The following is a 19,708-nucleotide window of genomic DNA, read 5'->3' on the forward strand; positions in this document are numbered from 1 at the left end:
CTGGGCTGGATGGACCTTTGCACTGACCCAGTGTGGCCGTTCCTATGTAAGGCAAGGAGGGCAGCCTCCAGGCCGCTTCACCCCCCAGCTCCCTGCAGCCCCGAACGTGCTGCATCAGCCCAGACGCTGTGGGAAGAATGCCCCCTGTGGAATCCCTTCCCAGCCCCGGCGAGACTGCAGCGTGCACCAGCATCCCAACCCGCGTGGGGCCAAGCGTTCCACTGGTGTTCCATGGAGCTCTGGCCCTGTCCAGGCGGAGAGCCTGGGGCAGTGAGCTGTGGAGCACAATGGGCTGGGCTGGGCTGGCGCTTGGGGGCGCCTCACGTCGTGATCTCGGGGGCAGGCGAGGAGAACTGGGACCCAGCTCAGCAGAAGGGAGCTCGCTGCTCAGCCTCCATCGGTGGCACACGGGCTGTTCTGGAGCAGCCAGAGGGGCCCTCGCTCGCTCTGACCACAGGAAGAGGTCAGCCCTGTGGCAGGGAGACGGGACAACGCACAGCTCCTGTCTGGAGCTGAGTGCTGTGTCTCCAGCAACAGGCAGTGGGAGGTGCCTCCTGCAGCCCCTGCCTGTGCAGCCTGGACCACGGGGGCAATACACCCTCCGTAACTCCCCATGCCAAGGCCGTACAAGAGGCAGGCAGAGCCACATGTGGTGCCAGGGCTGCCGGGACCCCAGACATAATGCACTGCCCAGGCGGGCGGCTGCCCCAGGCCCCGCGTGCCAGCCCACACTGCCCTGGGCGCTAGGCACGGTGCAGCCGGCCTGGCTCGTGGCTGGCCATGTGCTCAAAGGGGTGGGTGGGAGGCCACAGTGAGGCTTGCAGGGGCTGGCAGGAACGGGGCAGCACTCTGGCTCGTCACACTCCACGGAGGGTCCCCTCTCCCCACCCACAGCTCCCCAGAGGCCCCCCCAGGAACAGGAGCCGGGTGAACCGCTTGGTACTTTTACTAATGCTGCTGGTGCCACCTACTGGCGATTGCTGACGCGGCTTGGTTAGGGCAAAGCCTTTCCCGCCACCAGGGTCTTGGCCCCATTCGGCCTGCCAGGCCGCGGGGTGCGAGGGGGAGACTCAGACAGGCCATGCACAGTCCCAGGGTCCCAGCCCCCGCACCCCAGGGGAGCAGCACGCAGGGGTCTGCAGCAGGCCATGCCTCCCTGCAACAGGACTGTGGGGCAGAAGCTCAGTCCCAATGCACTAGCCACACCAGGTGTCCCGAGAAGGGCAGGGCCACAGAGCCCATTTTACTGGGCGGGAGTCAGTGCTGCAGGCACGCAGGTCTCAGTGCCACGGATGCTGGAGATTGCGGTAGCAGATGGGCCCGGCTCCGGCTCCGGCTCCGGCTCCGGCTCCGGCTCCGGCCGCCGAGGCAGAGCGAGCGCGGCCTGGAGCAGCGCGCAGGGAGGGAGTCCGTCCTGAGCAGTGTGCTCCATTTTCAGGCCGGCGCGTTCCAGACCCACAGCCCTCCCCAGGGACTCACTGGGGCACACTGCCCTGCGCTGTCAGAGCGGGTGGGTCACACTCCCTGCCAGCGGCTGAACTCCCTGGGCCTCCGGCCTTGGGACTGTCTCTGCGTGCGGCGGGCCGGCAGTGGGCAGCTGGTCCAGCAGCTGTGCCAGGGGGTTGCAGCAGCAGCTGCGTCCGCTCCTGTCCTCGGAGTGCAGGCTGAGCACTGGCTCGCCAGCCGGCGTGGGCAGCAGCTCTGCGGCATGCCGGCCACCTAGGCGGACGGGACGATCTGAGGGTGCCCCTCGGTTCCTTTGCCTTCAGCTGCTAGGTGTGACAGTGATGCTGGGTGGCTGGGTGTGCCTGGGCGGATGCCTCTGCAAGAGAAGAGATTCCCTCTGGGTCTGCGGCCTCCTGCAGGTCACCCTCCCCCTCCAGCAAACTGCCCTGAAGGACCCAGCAGGAGGAGCCGCCGCCTAGTGATGGGCAATGAGCAGGCTCTGAGACGGCTGGAGACCCTCCCACAGGCACAGAGCCTTAACCAACCCAGCCCTGCTTCTGGCCTCACCCGCTCCCCTGCCCTGCCTGCCCGTGTTCCCCTTCCTCAGCACCCACAGCTGCCGCTTCCCGCTCCTCAGCGCCAGGCCCTCGACAAGCAACTGCTGGGCCCTGCCTTCCTCAGCCTCTCTGGCCAGCCCCGAAGCAGCAGGGGAGACAGGGAGCTTTGCCAGCTGCCTTGTGCCACCACCCCACCCAAACAGGGACCAGCGCGCAGGGGAGACATGCAGGTTCATGGCTGCCAGGCCTGGGCACTGGAGTTTGGCTACTGCTCCATGTGCTCTGGGATACAGACACCTATGGAGGATCATTCACCTGCTGTCCTGCCCCAGCTCAGGCCTCACTGCACACAGGCAGAGGCTTACCACGGACAGGACTTTGTCCTGACAGGCTACAGCCTCACACGCACAGTCGGCCCCTCTAATGGGGCTCAGGGGGTTCCCAAGCTCTGCACCCCATCCACAGGCAGGAGAGACTCACTCGGCAGGAGAACAGTGGGCTTACTTGCCAACAGGGCGCAGCGTCGTACAGAGGAGTCAGTACAGCCGGCAGGGACAGTCAGTCCAATCCACGCTGGGGAGAGGAGGCCCTGAGGGGCCCCCAGAGCCGGGGCCTGGCCCCCTCCTTTGTCTCTCTCTCTCCCAGCCCAGACTCACTGCTCCCAACTCCCAGTTCCAATTCAAACCCCTCCGGCTCCACCTCCCCCTTTGTCTGCAGCCCAGAGGTGTCACCTGGTCACCAGGTTAACCCAGCAGGAGCCCCCCACCTGCTGTGAGCCCCACACCTACACACACCCATCCCCCACTCCATCACAGCCCCCTAGTATAGCCTCCGCAGAGCAACCTCCTCTAGCACATCCCCAGGCACCGAGGTGCAGCCTGGCTGCTCTGCCGCACGCTGCGCCTAGCTAGGCATTTTGTGCAGACGCAGAGCGTGAACCCATGAGGCCAGGGAAGGACCCGTGTTCCTTCCCCACTGCGATCCCAATCCCCAGGCTCAGCGCACAGGCCACATTTTAAAAAGCTCCTGGCAGACAGGACACCAGAAGCAAGCCCTGTTGCCAGGAGCGGCGGCCTGCTGCAGCCCAAGGTCCCTGGACGTAGCGAGGCCTCTGCCAGGCTCCGCTCCCCTTACCTCTGGGCGGAGGCGGGGGGCAGAGCAATCACCCTGGGGCGGGTCGTCAGAACCACCTCACCGCGGCTGGCCTCCACCATTATGTTCTGGAGGGTGTTCTCCAGCACCAGCTCCACCAGGGTCCTGAATGCAGGCCGCCTGGAGAGACACAAGCACAGGAGAGCCTGGCAGGGCGGGCAGCTGGGGTTCCCAGCTGGTGCCGAGGTGTGATGGCCCACTGCCTGGAGAGTGGGGAAGAGCAGCCCCTGGGCCTCTGGCCCAGCCTGGGCCTGAAGCAGGAGCTGGCGGACGGGAGCCTCCGAAGCGCCTGGGCTGAAACCCGCCCGGTCGGCACAGAGCCACGCTGTGTGCAGCTGCTCTCCCTTCCGGTGCCACTGCAGGCGGAGCACTGCGCGCTGGGACTTGTCTGCACAGGCTGCACCTGGCTACCGGCTGCGGGCAGAACTCCACGGGTGGCTACAGGCCCAGTGGCGCCTGGCTAGCCCCTCTGGAGGCCCAATGGGACAGGGAGAGCTTGCTGTGTGCTCCCCACAGCTGCCCTGCCAGTGGCGCACCAGCTGGGCCTCTCCTCACCTGGCCATTGCCTCCTTCTCCTGCCTCAGCTGCTCCTGGAGAAGAACTCCTTGCAAGCTGTCCTGAGGCTCTTCCCCAGCAGACCTGCAAGATGTGGTCTGGCTCGTCTTACGCTCCTGCTCCCTCTCCTCCTCCGGCTTGTCCTCAGTGCAAGGATCCAGGGAAGGAGAGGCTCTGGAGGAGCCCCCTGGGCTCTGCGTCCTGCCCTGGAGCTTTGCTGACTTTTCCGACCAGAACTGGTGGAAATAGGGCATGGGCTCAGCCAGGCTGCTGCTCACTGCCTGGTGGAACTGGGTGTCCTCCAACAAGCCTCTGAGGTGGGAGGGAAAGGGACAAATGGATTAGAAACAAGAGGCCACAGTCATCTCTGGCAATAGCAGAAGCCTGTCCCAAAGGCAATGTCCTTGTCAGCGTAATGGCCCCTGGGACTGAGGCAACCCAGCCGCTCTCCCTGGCTACGTCTACACTAGAGTTCTTTCCAAAGAACTTGGGGGCATCTCCACTAGGCACACCCTACGCTGAAAACAATCGGAATAGCGGGCGCGTTATCTTGAAACCGGTGAACCCCACTGCAAGAGGAATAAGGCTGGTTTCGAAATCGGCCCTGTTCAGACACGGAGCAGCGCTATTTCGAGATAAGCCATAACGGCGCCCACTGGCGGCAATGGCGAAACAGGCGCTGTGCGTCTGGACTTGCTGGTTTGAAACCGCGGGCGCTATTTCGAACGCGCTGCCTGCGGAATGGCGTCACTTCAAAAGAAGAGAGCTTGAACCAGCTGTTTCCAAATAGCTCTGGAGTGCGGCCAGTGACCGGCTTGGCCCCCTGCTAGCCTCCGGGTTCCAGGAGGCCCCGATTCCTCTGCACCCAGGCCCAGAACTCACGCAGCACGCTCGGCCCCCGGGGACCTTCCACTCCACAGATGCATGTGGTGCAAAGGCCATTGGCAGGGCGACTGGCACTGCCTCAGAAGCCAGGATAGGACAGTTCCAGAACCCAGCAAGCAGCTGGGAGATGGAAAGAAGGAGCTGCCCCCGAACCGGTGGCTGGGCACATCCGTAAGGGCGCCTATGCCCCCTGGTTGGGTGCCTGCGATGCACAATCCCCAGCACAGAGCTCCTGCACTGCAGCCTTGCACAGGCCCGATCCCCATTCCAGGGCAGTGGTCAGACTCAATGCTCCCACCAGGGAAGGATTACAGAACAGAGTGGGGAATCGGGACCCCAGTTCATCTGAGGGACGCTGAGTCCTGAAGGAATGGGGCACCTGTACCTGATCACAAGCATCAGCATGTCAGTGACCACCTGCCTCTCCTGTTCAGAGGAGCCAGCCAGCGCCAGGAGAACAGGGTCTGTCCTGGCCTCTCCCTGGTCCTGCCTCCTGTCTGCAGCCTGGCCCTCTCGCACCCTCTCCTGGAGATCCCTGGAGAAGGAAAAGAGCAGGGGGGGCTTCAGAGACAAAGCACAGTGCCGGGAGTGCAGGGGGGGCCCGAGGGGACCAGGATGTGGTTTGGTAACTAGAGTCAGTACCATCACGCAAGCCACTCGGGGCTGAAGCGGGGCACCTGGGTCACCCAGCCATGCACTGAGAACATTTTGGGGCAGAAAGAAAAGGTGTATCATGGCTCTGAAGTCACATAACAACTGAGCTCTGGAGAACCCAAACAAGGCAGCACAGCCCGTCCCTCCAAGCACCCTGCAGGATCTGTGGGAGTGGGGAGAAGCAGGCCAAGAGGGGAAGAAGCGGGGGGCACAGAACTGCCAGTGTGAGAGACTGGCCTGAAGCACCCCCATGCTGCCTGCAGGCACTGCAGAGGCAAACGGCTGACAAGCAATGGCCAGAGCAGCGTCACTCCACAGGGATTTACCGGTGCCAATAAACTGCAGCCAGCCTGAAAGGGGGCGCTCAGCACCACGACCGAGGACCTGCGCTTCCTGCTGATGGCTCAAACAGCAGCCCTGCACTCGCCCACAGGCATCATCTCCCGCAGCTCCCATTGGCTGTGATTCCTAACCAATGGGAGCTGCAGGGCTGGAGCCTGGAGACAAGGGCAGCTGGGGGACCGAGCTTCCCCCAGCACTCGGTGACATGGCTGCAGCCCAGCTGGGGGCAGGGGGACAGCTGCCTGCAGAGCTGCCTCTCTCTCACGCACCCTGGCCAGGCAGGGGCTCCAGTGCCTGTAGCCCAAGGCCCCGGGCGAAGGGGCCCTCACCTTTCGGCACACCAGAGCTCGTTGCAGGGCTCCCCTCAGCCCAGAGAGTTGGGCTGCAGCTCCCGAAGCCCCTTTCGTCACCCAGCCCTGTGCGAGGGTGGGGTCGGCGCACGCTGGCTTGGGCCAGCTGGAGACGGGGTTCACACGAAGGCCTCTGGCTCCTTACCAGCACAGGAAGTGCCTGGGGAGCTCGGAGCTGAAGTTACCCAGGAAGTCGTCCATGGAGTGGGACCTGGCTGTCGCTGCAAGGTGCAGCAGGTGGGACGTGGGAGGCTCTGCTTTCGCCCACAGCCTGCTGGCGCCTTTGTCCATCAGGTGCCTCCTCTGACAGCGGCTGACAGGTGGATTGGACGCAGGCAGGTTTTTAATGGGGGGCAGAGTCTGTTGGGGAGGAAAGAAACATTAACTCCTCACAGAGTCTATCGCTGGCTCTAATCCAGGGGCCAGCAGCCCCCAGCACGGGCACATGAGCCGGATCTTCGGCACACGAGGTGGACAAGGCGGGAGCTCAGCCCCGACCCCTCTCCCCCACGCAGCCGGGAGCTTGCTCAGAGCCAGGGCCCTGTGGATTAACAGCAGCCCAGCTGATGCTGCCGCCCCCGCCTGACCGGTACGGCTCTGCCTCATCACGGGGTTGTTAAAGACGCCGCTGTGAGCAGGGCTGTTGGTGACTTTAAAAGTGTCACCGGCGCTCGGCCCGTGCAGCGAGCTGCAAAGGTCCCGTTCCGGCCTGCGCCGAGGAAGGTCGCGGAGCCCTGTCCAACGTCCCTTCCAGAGCTCAGCGCTGGTGCAGGAAGTGAACAGCACAGGGCGTGGGCACCAGGCCTCTCATTACCAGCCAGAGGAGGAAGCACCAAAGCACAGAGGCCAAAGGGGATGAAATGGAGCCTGGCCCCTCCACCAAGCCTCGCCCTCGGGCAGCACCAGGGCCAACTTCCTCCTTCCCCTGCCTGAGACCTGGCACCTCAGCCTGACCTGCAAGGAGCTTCTCTCACAGCAGCTGGCCTAGGTGATCCGTGCCCAGGCCTGAGTCTGTGTGATGGAGTGGGGGATACCTGTGTGTGTGTGGGGCTCACACAGGGTGTGGGGCTCCTGCTGAGGGTAACCTTGATGACCAGGTAACACCTTTGTACTTCAGACAAAGGAGGAGGTGGAGCCTGAGGGGTTTGAATTGGAACTGGGATTTGGGAAGCAGTTAGTCTGGGCTGGGAGAGAGAGAGAGACAAAGGAGGGGGCAAGGCCCCAGCTCTGGGGGCCCCTCGGGGCCTCCTCTCCCCAACATGGATTGGACTGGCTGTCTCTGCCTGCTGTACTGACTCCTCTGTACGATGCTGTGTCCTGTCAGCTAATAAACCTGCTGTTTTCCTGCTGAGTGAGAGACTCTCCTGCCTGCGGACAGGGTGCAGAGCTTGGGGGACCCCAGAACCCCATCACACTGGTGTCAGAAGTGGGATGTTCTGCACCCTGAGGATGGAGCATCCAGCAGTAAGTGACCGGGGCCCCGGAAGAAGTGGGGCCTGCGAGACCCAGGTGTGCTGACGGGCAGTGAGGTGCAGCTCCCCAAGGCGGAGGGGCCTGCGGCCGAACCCAAGCAACTGCGGTTGTGGTCCTCGAGAGGGGGTGTCACACCCGAGGAGGGGTTACTCCTGGGAATCTGTTGGAGTCGGTCCCAGAAGGTGGAGGGGCTGAGAGCCCAACCCCCAGAAACAAGTGACCCCTGAGGAGGCTGACGCTGAATGAGTCCTTCCCAAGACAGGGTGCTCATGGTCCCTGAGAGTGGGTGTCACACTGAAGAAGGGGTTCCGCTGGGAGTCTGTTGGAGTCGGTCCCAGAGGGCAGAGGGGCCTACGGCCTAACCCTGGGCAGCTTGTGACCCGCAAGGAGCCTGGCACACTGAAGGGATTCTTCCAGGAATCGTGGGGTGCAGAGGGCATCAGCCTGAGAGCCTGCAACCACGCTGAGCAACTCCGCTGTGAAGTGGCAGCACCTGGAAACTGAAATCGAGATTAAAGAAGCTGGACAAGGCAGCGTGGATGTGCAGTGGCAGAGCTGAGGGTTAAGGAGAATCCTGCAGAGGTGAGCCCGGATCAGGGCAGGGAACCCTGGACTGCCTGGAGCTCTGAACCGAGTGGCCTGCCACAGCTCAAGGAGGGAAGGAGCGATTCCAACCCATCATCTACTAGTGGCCAAGACAGACCTGCGAAGAGTTTTCCAGGCCTGGGCCGAGGAAGGTGCCTGTGCGTCTGTGCAGGAAAGCAGCTTGTCCCCTGGGAATGGCAAGTTGTCTGAGAGAGAAGCTGCTCCACCTTCTGTGTGTGTGTGGAGACCAGCCGGGGGGCTGGGACAAAGGAGAGAGTGTCTCCCATTGTCTGTCTGTGTTGAACAGCAGCAGCAGCCTGGGGAGAGGGCAGAGCCTGCATTGGGAAAAGGTGCCAGTGAGGAAACTAGCCCATTGTCTGAGGAAGATTCACCAGCCTGGGGTGGCTGGAGAAGGAACCACCAGGAAAGAGCATTCCAGGTGTGACTCTGAATCCAGCCATGGGGGCTGGAGCAGAGGGAATGGCTCTGGGATGGGCAGTGGTGTCACTGCTCAGGACACTGGTCCTTGGTGCAAGAAAAGTGCTTCTGCTTCTGGGGAAGTGAATCCTTTGCCTGAGCCTGTGGGGGCTCAAGATGGAGCCAAGATCCCAGAGCTGGATCTGAGGGCATCTGAAGCCCAGATGGGAAGTGGGCCTACCCCTGTGTCTCTCAGGGGGGATGATGCTTTAACTCGGTCTGATCCAGTTAGTATCATCAGGGAATCCCAGAGACCAGACGATTCTGGTACTTGTTCTTTGCCTGATGCTGAGGTGTTACTGGGAGGGGGTGAGAGGATTCTGTCCTCCCAGAGTCATCCTCTCGCCAGGACACAAGAACAGATGGGCAATGGAGTTACGCTGACTGATGAAGATAAAGGAGCTGGTAGCAGAAGGGAGGAAAGGGATCCTAACCTTCTGTCCGGTGGTACTGGCTGTCTGCCTGGAGGGGGGTTACGTGGGAATCTGCCTAATGGGCCAGAAGTGATCCTGGGCGTAGGTGAAACCCAGGAGCTGGTTGTGGCTCAAGGGAGCAGTGCCCCCGTGGAGGCAGCCAGGGGTGAGTTATTGTTTGGGGGAGCTCTTGAGGAAGAGAATTTCCCTGAAACTTTTCCTGACCCATCTGTGGGGACTGCAGAAAATGGGAGTGAGGTGAAGGAGAGTGAACAGGAAAGGTGCATGTCTGTGAGAGCCGGAGCAGCCCTTTGCCTGGGGAGAAGTTTGTTTCAGCTCCTGATGGCCAGGACCTGCCTGAGTGTGAAACCACTGGCTGTGCTCTGGAAGGGTCCAAAGCAGGCAGTGTAAACGTTTCTCAGGAATTGGAAGCTGGTGCAAGTAAAGTAAAAACTATCAGGGAATGTGAGCAGCCCTGTGAGAACCAAGTAAAACAGCTGCACAGCCAATCTCTGTAGGATGCAGGAGAGCGCCAGCAATTCCCCATCTCCAGATGGTGGAAACACTATATTCTTATACTGGACTCCACTTCTGATTCCATGGGGAGGCAGTAGTTGGAGGGGGAAGGACAAAGGAGCTGTGGTCCTGGTGGGCCAGTAAGGGATAAACAGGGATTCCTCCATGTGGATTCTGCGTCTGGGACTCACAAAACAACTCTCAGAAAGCAGTTTGGTTTGCAAATTTCCAGGCTGGCTGGGAGGGGGCCGTCTCCCTGAGATCATCAATGGCCCAGCTCTTGTTAGAAGGGAGGGCACAGCCAGAGAGATCAGATTTCCACCCCAGGGGGCAAGAGAGAAGATTAGAACTTGATGGTGCTAAGAAAGGCCTCAGCCATTTATCCCCAAAATACCAGATTCTCAAGGAGGTTACACAAAAGTTGTGGTCTACCAAAGAGCAACGTAAATGTGCAGTTGCAATGGGTTTGTTCTGTTACTCACGCTGACTGCTGTAACCAAGGGGTGCTGCTACCAAAAGCAGTAGAATTGTACCATGTACTGAATGTTTAAAAAGAGCCATGTGACATGATGACATTGATGTAGAAGCATGAATTGTATGTTGAAGGAGTCTGTAACTCTGAAATGTCACCATTGTTCCCTGTAACTAGTCTTGCAACCTCTGACATGAGAAGGAACATTCCAAACCTATTGTGTGGCATGGAAGGGGAAACTGAGGCACACAGCCATTGTGGTGGTCTGGCTAAATGCCAAGGATGGAAGCATTTGTACCTTCCGTTACTGGACTGTAACTGAATTCCAGACATTGGCTGGAGCAGCTGTATGAACTGGTGGTCAGATGGGGCAGGACCCAGACCACAAAAGACCTGTTTGATCTGTTGGTGCTGCAGCATCTGTATGGGCTCTGCCCGCCCGACTTGAGAACGTGGCTGACGGACCGGGGCCGAAGCAGCGAGACCAACCAACCCAAGGGAACTAAAGGGACTTGCCCGGCTGCATCACATGAAAAGGGCCAAGACCAAGCTCCTGACTTGGAGCCTCCCCCAGCAGGACTATGACGTGGAGGTGGTGCACATCAAGGGGAGAACAGAGGGTACAGCTGATGCCCTGTCACAAGGGGAGAGCCCCGAACTTCCCCAGGTCACCAGTTGAGTGACCCCGCTCAGTTCGGTCTGGAAGGGGGGAGAGATGTGATGGAGTGGGGGATACCTGTGTGTGTGTGGGGCTCACACAGGGTGTGGGGCTCCTGCTGAGGGTAACCTTGATGACCAGGTAACACCTTTGTACTGCAGACAAAGGAGGAGGTGGAGCCTGAGGGGTTTGAATTGGAACTGGGAGTTGGAAGCAGTTAGTCTGGGCTGGGAGAGAGAGAGAGACAAAGGAGGGGGCAAGGCCCCGGCTCTGGGGGCCCCTCGGGGCCTCCTCTCCCCAACATGGATTGGACTGGCTGTCTCTGTCTGCTGTACTGACTCCTCTGTACGATGCTGTGTCCTGTCGGCTAATAAACCTGCTGTTCTCCTGCTGAGTGAGAGACTCTCCTGCCTGCGGACAGGGTGCAGAGCTTGGGGGACCCCAGAACCCCATCACAGTCTGTCCAGCCGAGGGGTGAGCTGCTGTTCTGCACGGCCCTGCCCAAGTCAGTGCGCTCCCCGGTTGTGGGTCGCCTGGACTTCGGGCAGGGCCCAGAATTCTCTGCTCAAGCACAGAACAGCTTGGGGGTCCAGCCACACACACGGGGGACCCACAGGAAGAGACTGGTTGGCATGCGAGCAACTTAGCCGCAGCTTTACTCCAGCTCCTCGGGCGAGAGAGGGCAACCGTGACATTTCTGTGGAGGATGCCCATCTCCGAGGGACCGGGCGGAGATCTCCCTGCTCATCTCCCAAAGGGGAGGTGGGTTGTCGCTAGCAGACCTCCCAGGTTCCAACCAGGGACTACAGCTAACCACCTGCACTGCTCACCCTTCCCCGTCCTCGCCCCTTCCCTGCCAGCCCCCCTGCCAGTCCAGCCCAGCCCTGGGGAATGGCCCCAGCTCACGCCTCGTGCTGGTTCTGGCTGTTGGAGAGACGCACGACGCTGGATGCACAGAGCCATCTTCAGGCCCCATCCGCCCTAGACCCCTGCTCTGGGACACCGCGGCCTTCGCATGGGCCACATCTCCCAGCCCTCCCCCCCGACTGGCCCACGTTAAAAACAGCCCCACATGCTGCCCATGAACCATGTGGCAGGCAGAATCCTCTGCCCCTCTCACTCAGCAGCAGCTTATCTCCAGCCATCAGCCTCTGCTCGCTTCCAATTTAATCCACCTCTAAAGCCAGCAGCCGACTGGCACAGACACACAGCCTCTTCCCAGCCTGGCAGTCTAACCTTCCAAGCCGCAAGCCTGGCTGGCTCTGGGCTCCCTGGCCCGCCAGCCTCCTTGTCCCCGTGCTCCACTACCTCACTGCTGGGTTCCTCCCTTTGGGGGTGGAGCCCAGCCTTACCTGGTACTTTCTGCTCACAGTGTGTGCGCTCGTGAGTTTTCCTTCTGCAGAGGAGCCTGATGAGCTCTAGAGAGAGGAAGGAAAAGCGGAGAGCAGGCAGGAGAAAAGCAGAACCCTCCCAACAGCAAGGGAGCAGTCTCACTCCCTGGGACCCAGAGCCTCTGCTTAGGCTTGTCACCAGGCTCCAGCCCCACGTTCCCTGCCACATTTCACGTGGTCTTTAGTAAATTCCAAATTTGCTGGACAAAGTCTCTTGACTTCCCCACAGAACTCCCGCCTGGGGCAGCCCTTCCCCTGCGTGACACATGGAGGAGAAGCGCCAACGTAATCTTGTGGGTAAAGCAAAAGATTAGGAGCTGAGAGTGCCGCGGCTCCCCACCAGCCAGGCAGAACTGACCACGCGAGCTCGGGGAAATCCCATGAGCCCCTTGCCTGTCACCGGTCTAGCTGGGATCATTTTTAGAGGTGTTTCCTCACTGAACCCCAGATGCTGCTCTACAGCTGAGAAGCTGGGAAACCAAATTCCATGTGAAGGAGCATCTCGTCCCTTGGGGAGCTGAGACCCCCTGGGGCTTTCCGTACTCTGGGGTGTGCTTTCACGTGGCCCTCGGCGCTCAGGTCCTTCTCAGTGATGGTGAATTCCACAGCCTGGCGTTCCTTCTCCGCTTCCCACTCCTGCAGCTCCTTCTCGTAATCGGCCAGCACCTGCTGCATGAACGCCTACAAAACGAGGCCCCCAGGAGCTAGCGAGGAGGGAGCGCTCCACCAGCTCCGGGCCTGTGGCTTGCTCCCCACCTTGGCTGCAAGTGCAGGGTGAGTCCTGTCTCTCTCTGCCACAGCTCCCTGGGGCACGGAAGTCCTCCCTCCCCAAGGCCTGGGTAGGGGGAGGCGTGAGCTCCTCCTGTGTCCGTGGCTGGGAGTAGGGGGACAGAGTAAGCTTCTACACCTCCCCCAAAGGGGGCATTTAAATCCCTGCACGTGCCCTGGTTGACTCTCTCTCACTCACAATACATGGCGTCAACAGTCATGAGAGTCAGCATTCACCCTGCCTTGCTGGGCTGGACCAGAGATTTTTCCTGCTGTGCCTCCCAGTACCTTGAACCCCCACTGAGTCCTACAGAGGGGTGAGTCACTCTCCTACCCAGGGAACCCAAGGGAGCCCAGGCAGGGTGGTGTCACCCGCTCTGCTCCCAGCCCGGTAAATAGAGAAGTGACTGCCCCAGCTTTTCTCACAGTCACAACTCAGTCACGGGTGGGGCTCGAACCCCCCATGCCAAGTGCTCCAGCCCCTGCACCAAAGAACTCTTGTGATGGAGTTGGGGGGGTGCATGTGTGAGACTCAGGCTGGATGTGTGTGAGACAAGCAGACCAGCTCCCAGCAGCTAAGGATGACCCTGCGGCTACAACCTAGGCTGGCAGGTAACACCTCTGCCCTAAACAAGAAGAGGGAGGAGCCGAGCTGGGTTTGAATCGGAGGCAGCAGTTAGAAGGGGGAGGGGAGAGGGAGCTGGAAGGCAGCCAGATGGGCAAGGGGGAAGCTACACCCCAGAGGGGCACCCCTCGGGCTCCTCTCCCCAGGACGGGTTGGAATGACTGTCTCTGACTGCTGCATTGACTCTTGCGTGAGAAACTGGGCCTCTGTCGCCTAATAAACTTCCTATTCTACCTGCTGAGTGAGAGTCACTCCTGCCCGTGGCCAGGGTGCAGTGTATGAGGACCCCGAACCCCAGCACAACTCTGTTGTCCCTTGTAGGCTGTTAGCAGCTGAGGACAGCCCCAAGGGAGACATGACAACCCCACTGAGCCAAGAGAAGAGGCAGGTACCTCCCAGGCTCACCTCACACACCAGATCCACGTTGTAGAAGCACGCGTTCCCAGACGCTTGCAGTGTGACGATGCAGGGGATACTGGCCCTGGGCTGCACAACCCCCGTCTCCGGTACAATCTGTAGGGACTAAGACACAGCAAGAACTCATTACAGTGACCTGTGTCTGGTAACTCTCCTTACCAGGCGGGAAGCACAGGGCCTCAGGACTTCTCCCAGTCTGCCCTCCGCATGAAGTCAGTAGGCTGCGGAGGGAGCCTGGATCCACGTTCAAAGAGCTCTGAGTGACTTCGTAGGTGTGGTAGGAGGATGGGAATCCAGGCTTGCCGACAGGAGGCACGACGCACAGCCACGTTGGTCCACTTCTCTGCTGCCTGATGGAACTCCACGCCAGTCCAACCCCTTCAGCTCCCACTCACAATCGCTGCCCTGGTGCCTTCGCCCAGATCACCATCTTCAGGTTTCCCATCGCCTTTCCTCTCCTGTCTGCTCATGCCAACACCTCCTCCATCGGACGCAGTTTGGATGCCATCAGACTGCGTGGCCCAGCCCAGCCCAGCCCTGCAGAGCTGAAAGGAGAACTTACCTCGCCGGCATTAGAGGCACCAATGCGCCATGCAAATATGATGGCCTCACTCTCGGAAGCGTTGTTGAGAAAGACGAGGCGGCTGGACTTGCTGTAGACGGGGATGTTTCCCAGGCAAAGCCGGTGCTGGGACAAGAAGGCCGTCTGGAAGAGAAGAAACCAGGCAGGAAGGTCAGCCGGAGAAGGGAGGTGCACTGGGCACATCCCAGAGAGCAGCGGATGCTCCCCAACACCCTGTGTCCGTCTGATGTCCAGCAATCAATGGGTGACGTGAGGGAGCCCCAGGTACACTGATCATTTCTTTAGTGCTGGACACACTGTTCTAAGAAGACACTTACTGCCTGGTTCCAGGGCCATTCCTGTCCTGCAGGGCACAGCTGGCAATCTGGGGCATGCAGCCTCTCCCCCGGCCCTGCCCAGCTTACAAGGGCTGTCTCTTTCCCAGCACCAGGAAGTTCCAGGCTGGGCAGCGTACTGAAAGAGGCTGTCATGCTGGAGGCGGTTGGGCAGAAGACTTCCCTGGAGCAGTGGTGACCCAGCTAAGCACAACCTCTGAGCAGAGCAGCCCCACTCAGTGACCGTGGGCCACGGCCTGAGGCCCTGACTTTGACAGAAGCCCCCGGCCCTGAGCACGAGTTCTGGACACACACTCCATAACCCAGACAGTTAAAACCTCACATTTGACATGTGCAAGGTGCATGGATTGCACAGAATGGCTTGAGAAGTGCAACGACCATCAGGTTACTAACTGCAGAATGCCCTAGGGCCACTGATATGCACGGCATTGTAGGGCACGTTGTGAAGGGGACCGGGACCGTCTGCTTTCCCCACAGCACGATGCTCCTTGCAGAGAGCCCGCTCCATTCTTACTAAGATCTCGTCTGTGCCCCAGGTTGTGCAGCTGTAGCTCACACCATGCAGGGGGGATAATCCACACCTCTGAGTCACATAAATCACCTCAACCTAAGTGCCAGAGTTGACAGCTCTGTCTCCAGGAGAGCCTCTTCCGCTGACACAGCTACCACCACTCGTGGAAGCCTGTTTAGTAAGCCAACAGGAGAGCTCTCTCCTGCCAGCTGAGACCGCCTCCCCCGTAAGTGGTCACACTGAATCCTCTCAACTTGTGATACACAACTGGATGTGGGCTCCAGCGCACCAGCTCTCTGCTGGGCCAGGCAGCCAGCAGCAAAGTCTCAGCACACTTTGCACTGGGACCAAGTTCTTACTTGCCCTGTTTAAGTAGCAACCCCGTCGTCTGTCCAGATCGAGAGACGCCTAACGCACTGCATGGCGTTAGCACACGAGTGTGCAAAACTTGCCCCCAAAGACAGGAGCATAGCTTTCTTGTACAAATACACGACCCCGGAAAAGCTGCGCTCCTCCCCACAGGTGACATCAATCAATCAGCGTTAATCTGTAACACGCGCAGGTCATGGGACAACTTCTCAGCAACAGTTTTGGTTCTGGTGCCTGTGGTGGTGGAACTCTTTAGGACAATTGCAACCCTGGACAGGAATCTGGCTCTTCCAATAGCAGCCAGGCAGCGCCCCTGCCACCAAACCCTCACACAGGGGCCACCTCCCTCATGCACTCCTGAAAGGACCACGCTTCTCACACTGGGGCTCTGGCACTGCCACAGCTGGTGCTTACCTGCCCAGGAACGGTCAGTCTGGAAGAACCTGGAGTCACAGAAGGAGACAAGAGGCGGTCGAACTGGGCAGTCTCCCCCATAACGTGTGGGTCGTAACCTATTCCCTGGAAGGTGATCAGAGCTGAATCTCCCTCCAGGATGTGGATGGGAACATCTACCTGGCACAGAAAGGGCAAGAGGATAAACTCAGGGCTGTATTCCGAGGGACTTACGCAGCAATGACTTTGCTAATGGAGCAGCCTTCCCATTTGCCGTGAGTGCCAGGGCTGCTGCACTTGCGCACTGGGGTTCTTGGAAACACTGACAAGCTGAGTCCTCTGACACCCACGCAGAAGGGGGATGCTGGCTGCCTGCCAGGCCCGCGGGTTACAGAACAGTGTTGTACAACAGGTATCACCTTAGAGTAGCTACTTCTCAGAGACTTTCCAACCTCACCCTACAGCCACTGCATCACGTCAGGGGTCTGATTCGCACTCAGGCCTAAAGTCTCTAATATTTCGGCACTCTTCCTGCTCTTACCCTGGCCCCTTGCCCCAGGCTGCAGGGCACTCCCTGTCTGGCCATAGGGCCAGTGACACCAGATCCCAGCAAGCACAAGAGCAGGGAAAGCTGAGTCCCTGGCATGGCAGAACAGACACACCTGGTCAGGAGCACAAGGAGGAGGACAAGAGCCCAGCTGTGGGGCACACCGCTCGTTGCTGAAAGGCTCCTGCCTAGGGATGGCCCCACGCTCCCAGCCAGTGAATGAGAGAGTGCGCAGGGCCATGCCAACAGGCAGCTGAACAGTACCAGAGCCACGAATGACACCCGATCCCTGCAGGTGCTAAGTCCAGCAGGGGCTGGGCTTGCCCAGATTTCTTTTGGCGGTTTCCATGTGTCAGGCAAAATCAACATCTCCCAAAGAGAAACAACTTCAGTCGAGTTCAGCTAAGCCTGGCTCTGATGCAAAGGGAGAGGGCTGCGAGATAATGACCTCCCCACCACCCCGCGGACCGGCACTTAACCCTGTCACTCATTCATGCTGAGGAGCCTCACAGAGTACGTCCTGGCTTCCAGTGGTGAGAAGACCCACTGGATGTGGCTTGTCGTGCCGGGAAAGATCTCGCCCCTGGGATTCAGACAGACAAACACTGGGTGCTGAAAATTCTCCTCCTGGAGCTTCATCACAGAGTCCAGCTGAATCTCATAGGTCACCGGCATGGAGCCCCCGTTGTACAGCTCGTAGACCTGCAGGGAACAGAGAAGCGCGCAGCTCACTGTACCACCCTGACGTTACACTCGCGAGCACCAGCTAATGAATTTCATGGGTCAGGGCACTGGCGGAACAGAGTTCAGTGGGAGGAGGCCCCATAACACCTGCACTTATGACAGGTGACCACACACAGCAAACATCTAGCACCACCTCGGTGCAGCCTTTCTGCTCCAGCGCCTCCCACACGCTGCCCACCACACTCAGATTCACCCCGGGCCAGGGCAGCGGCTGCAGGAATCAAACACCGGCATCTTCCAGGACAAGTCCAGTCAGGTCTTTGGATACAGGCCGCAGAGTTCAGAGACTCTGACCACCTGTCCCCCTCCCTGGTGCAGAGCAGGCCCTACAGCCCACCTGCAGGGGTCTGACTAGCTCCAGTCTCAAACCAGCCATGTGGTGGGACCTCACTCCGTCTCGAGAGGCTATTCCACAGTCGAGCACCTGCCACCGCCTCCTTCCCTCCCCCAGCACGGGCCAGCATACGAGCTCCTTCACTCTGCCTGCTTGTGGGTGTGCATTGCGGCTGCTCACCTGTCTGGGTGGGCTGGAGCTGCCAATGGCGATGGGGGTGAACAGATGCTTAGTGGACGTAAAGTGAACGTACCGCTGCTTCCGTTCCACTGTCACGCCAATGAAATTCAGCTGCAGGGCAGGCAAGGGAAAAGGGCCAGTCACTCTCTCCAGATGACAGCACTGCCAGAGCACGGTTACACAACTGAATCGGTAATAACAGGAGAGGCAGACGGGGCTAAGAGGCTAAGCAAGGGAGGAAAATATTACTGCCCCTGGCTGCTGCCTTCTCGGGGGAAGGGAGAGCTCAGTGGTTTGAGCATTGGCCTGCTAAACCCAGGGTTGTGAGCTCAGTCCTTGAGGAGGCCATTTAGGGATTGGGGCAAATAGATCTCAGGGATGGTGCTTGGCCCTGCCAAGAGGGCAGGGGACTGGACTAGATGGCCTCCTGAGGTCCCTTCCAGCTCTGGATATGTATCTCCAGTTATAGAATTGCGCCATCCCCACCCCTGACAATGGGTGAACACGCCCAGCCTGAGAGCCGTGAGACAGAGTGTTGGCACTTCATCCCCTGTCCGAGGAGATGGTACCTGCCTTATCGGGGAAGGGCTGTGAGCGACTGCTCTTCCTCCCATTCTCAGTCATAGGCCCTGGCACTCAGATGGTAACCCATTCCTGGGAGGTCTTAAAGCAGGAGTGCCTAGAGGCTGCCACAAGAACTGCCGAGCATAATGTAAGTATAACGGCATGTGGGGTTCCCCAGGCCCTGCCCCACCCCCGCAGGCGGACGTGGCTCTCACTCCCCAGGAGAACAGCCAAGGATCAGGCGACAGGGACACCGCAGAACAGACTGGCCAGCACAGGGACCAGAAACTATCAGTAACATCCATCTGTGGGAGAGGGGCCCAGCAGGGTCCCCGAGCCGGGCCCTGGTCCCCTTCCTCCCTCTCCAGCCAGACCAGACTGCCCCACCCTCCCAGCCCAGTTCCAGTTCAAACCAGCCCGGCCCCTCTTCTGCCTCTGTCCTGTGTCCCAGGGAAGAAAGGGGTCACCTGGTTGCCTGGGTTATGAAGGGCAGGGAGAGTCACTGAGTATCCTGAGAAGTTATCACACAGAAACTCCCATCTCCAGCTATTCACTGATGCCGTGCCTAGGGAAACTGAGGCACTCACCCAGAGCATTTGTTACAGGAGAGTAGGAAACACATGCCACACAACAAGGGGAGTAAAATCCCCACAACCCTCACTTTGTCACTTTGTGAGGTGGCAAGCCGGGGAGCTATCACGTGTCCCCTCTGTAGTGCAGCAAGAAGAAAACCCAGAGACTGGGTGTCCTCCTGTCACCAGCTCTACAGAGCCCTGGAGAGGACAGACCTTGAGCCACATGGGGCTCGGCCCTGAGGAACTGGAGGCTCTAATTCCCTCTCAGCGTGCACTACAGAAGCCCAATGCTGTCTGATCCACAGGGCGACTGCAGCCCTGAGGGAACCCAGAAAACAGCTGCCAGACAGAAGGTAGGCAGAGTCCACAAGGGCCTGGAGGCCTCAGAACTCCACAGTGAAACAACTGAGCCAAACGTGACACTATTACATAAGCCTTGGTGAGAGAGCCGAGACAGCAAGGGGGAGACAGCAGCTGAGATGATCCACAGAACCCTGGGCTGGAAAAGAGAAGACTGAAAAGGGGACATGATAACAGCTTTCAAGAGCTGTGTCTACACGTGCACGCTACTTCGAAGTAGCGGCACTAACTTCGAAATAGCGCCCGTCGCGGCTACACGCGTCGGGCGCTATTTCGAAGTTAACTTCGACGTTAGGCGGCGAGACGTCGAAGTCGCTAACCTCATGAGGGGATCGGAATAGCACCCTACTTCGACGTTCAACGTCGAAGTAGGGACCGTGTAGACGATCCGCGTCCCGCAACGTCGAAATTGTGGGGTCCTCCATGGCAGCCATCAGCTGGGGGGTTGAGAGACGCTGTCTCTCCAGCCCGTGCGGG

At 59.7% G+C, this 19,708-nt stretch overlaps 1 protein-coding gene across 1 annotated transcript in view; it reads right to left on the reverse strand.

The window, feature by feature from the left end:
* Window positions 1–928: 928 nt before the first annotated feature.
* The window catches only part of CFAP65 (cilia and flagella associated protein 65), a 42,066-nt gene continuing 23,286 nt past the window's right edge, over window positions 929–19,708 (reverse strand). Inside the window, exons 20-31 of the mRNA XM_075000984.1 lie at window positions 17,733–17,843; window positions 16,985–17,176; window positions 15,949–16,107; window positions 14,299–14,442; window positions 13,725–13,841; window positions 12,470–12,607; window positions 11,888–11,953; window positions 6,087–6,301; window positions 4,981–5,130; window positions 3,711–4,022; window positions 3,138–3,275; window positions 929–1,822 (exon numbers count right to left, since the gene is read on the reverse strand). Of these exons, the coding sequence (XP_074857085.1) occupies window positions 1,720–1,822; window positions 3,138–3,275; window positions 3,711–4,022; window positions 4,981–5,130; window positions 6,087–6,301; window positions 11,888–11,953; window positions 12,470–12,607; window positions 13,725–13,841; window positions 14,299–14,442; window positions 15,949–16,107; window positions 16,985–17,176; window positions 17,733–17,843 (1,845 nt within the window). The 3' untranslated portion in view covers window positions 929–1,719. The remainder of the gene's footprint in view (window positions 1,823–3,137; window positions 3,276–3,710; window positions 4,023–4,980; window positions 5,131–6,086; window positions 6,302–11,887; window positions 11,954–12,469; window positions 12,608–13,724; window positions 13,842–14,298; window positions 14,443–15,948; window positions 16,108–16,984; window positions 17,177–17,732; window positions 17,844–19,708) is intronic.

This window comes from Carettochelys insculpta, chromosome 8 (assembly GCF_033958435.1).
Source record: "Carettochelys insculpta isolate YL-2023 chromosome 8, ASM3395843v1, whole genome shotgun sequence".
NCBI classification, from domain to species: domain Eukaryota; kingdom Metazoa; phylum Chordata; order Testudines; family Carettochelyidae; genus Carettochelys; species Carettochelys insculpta.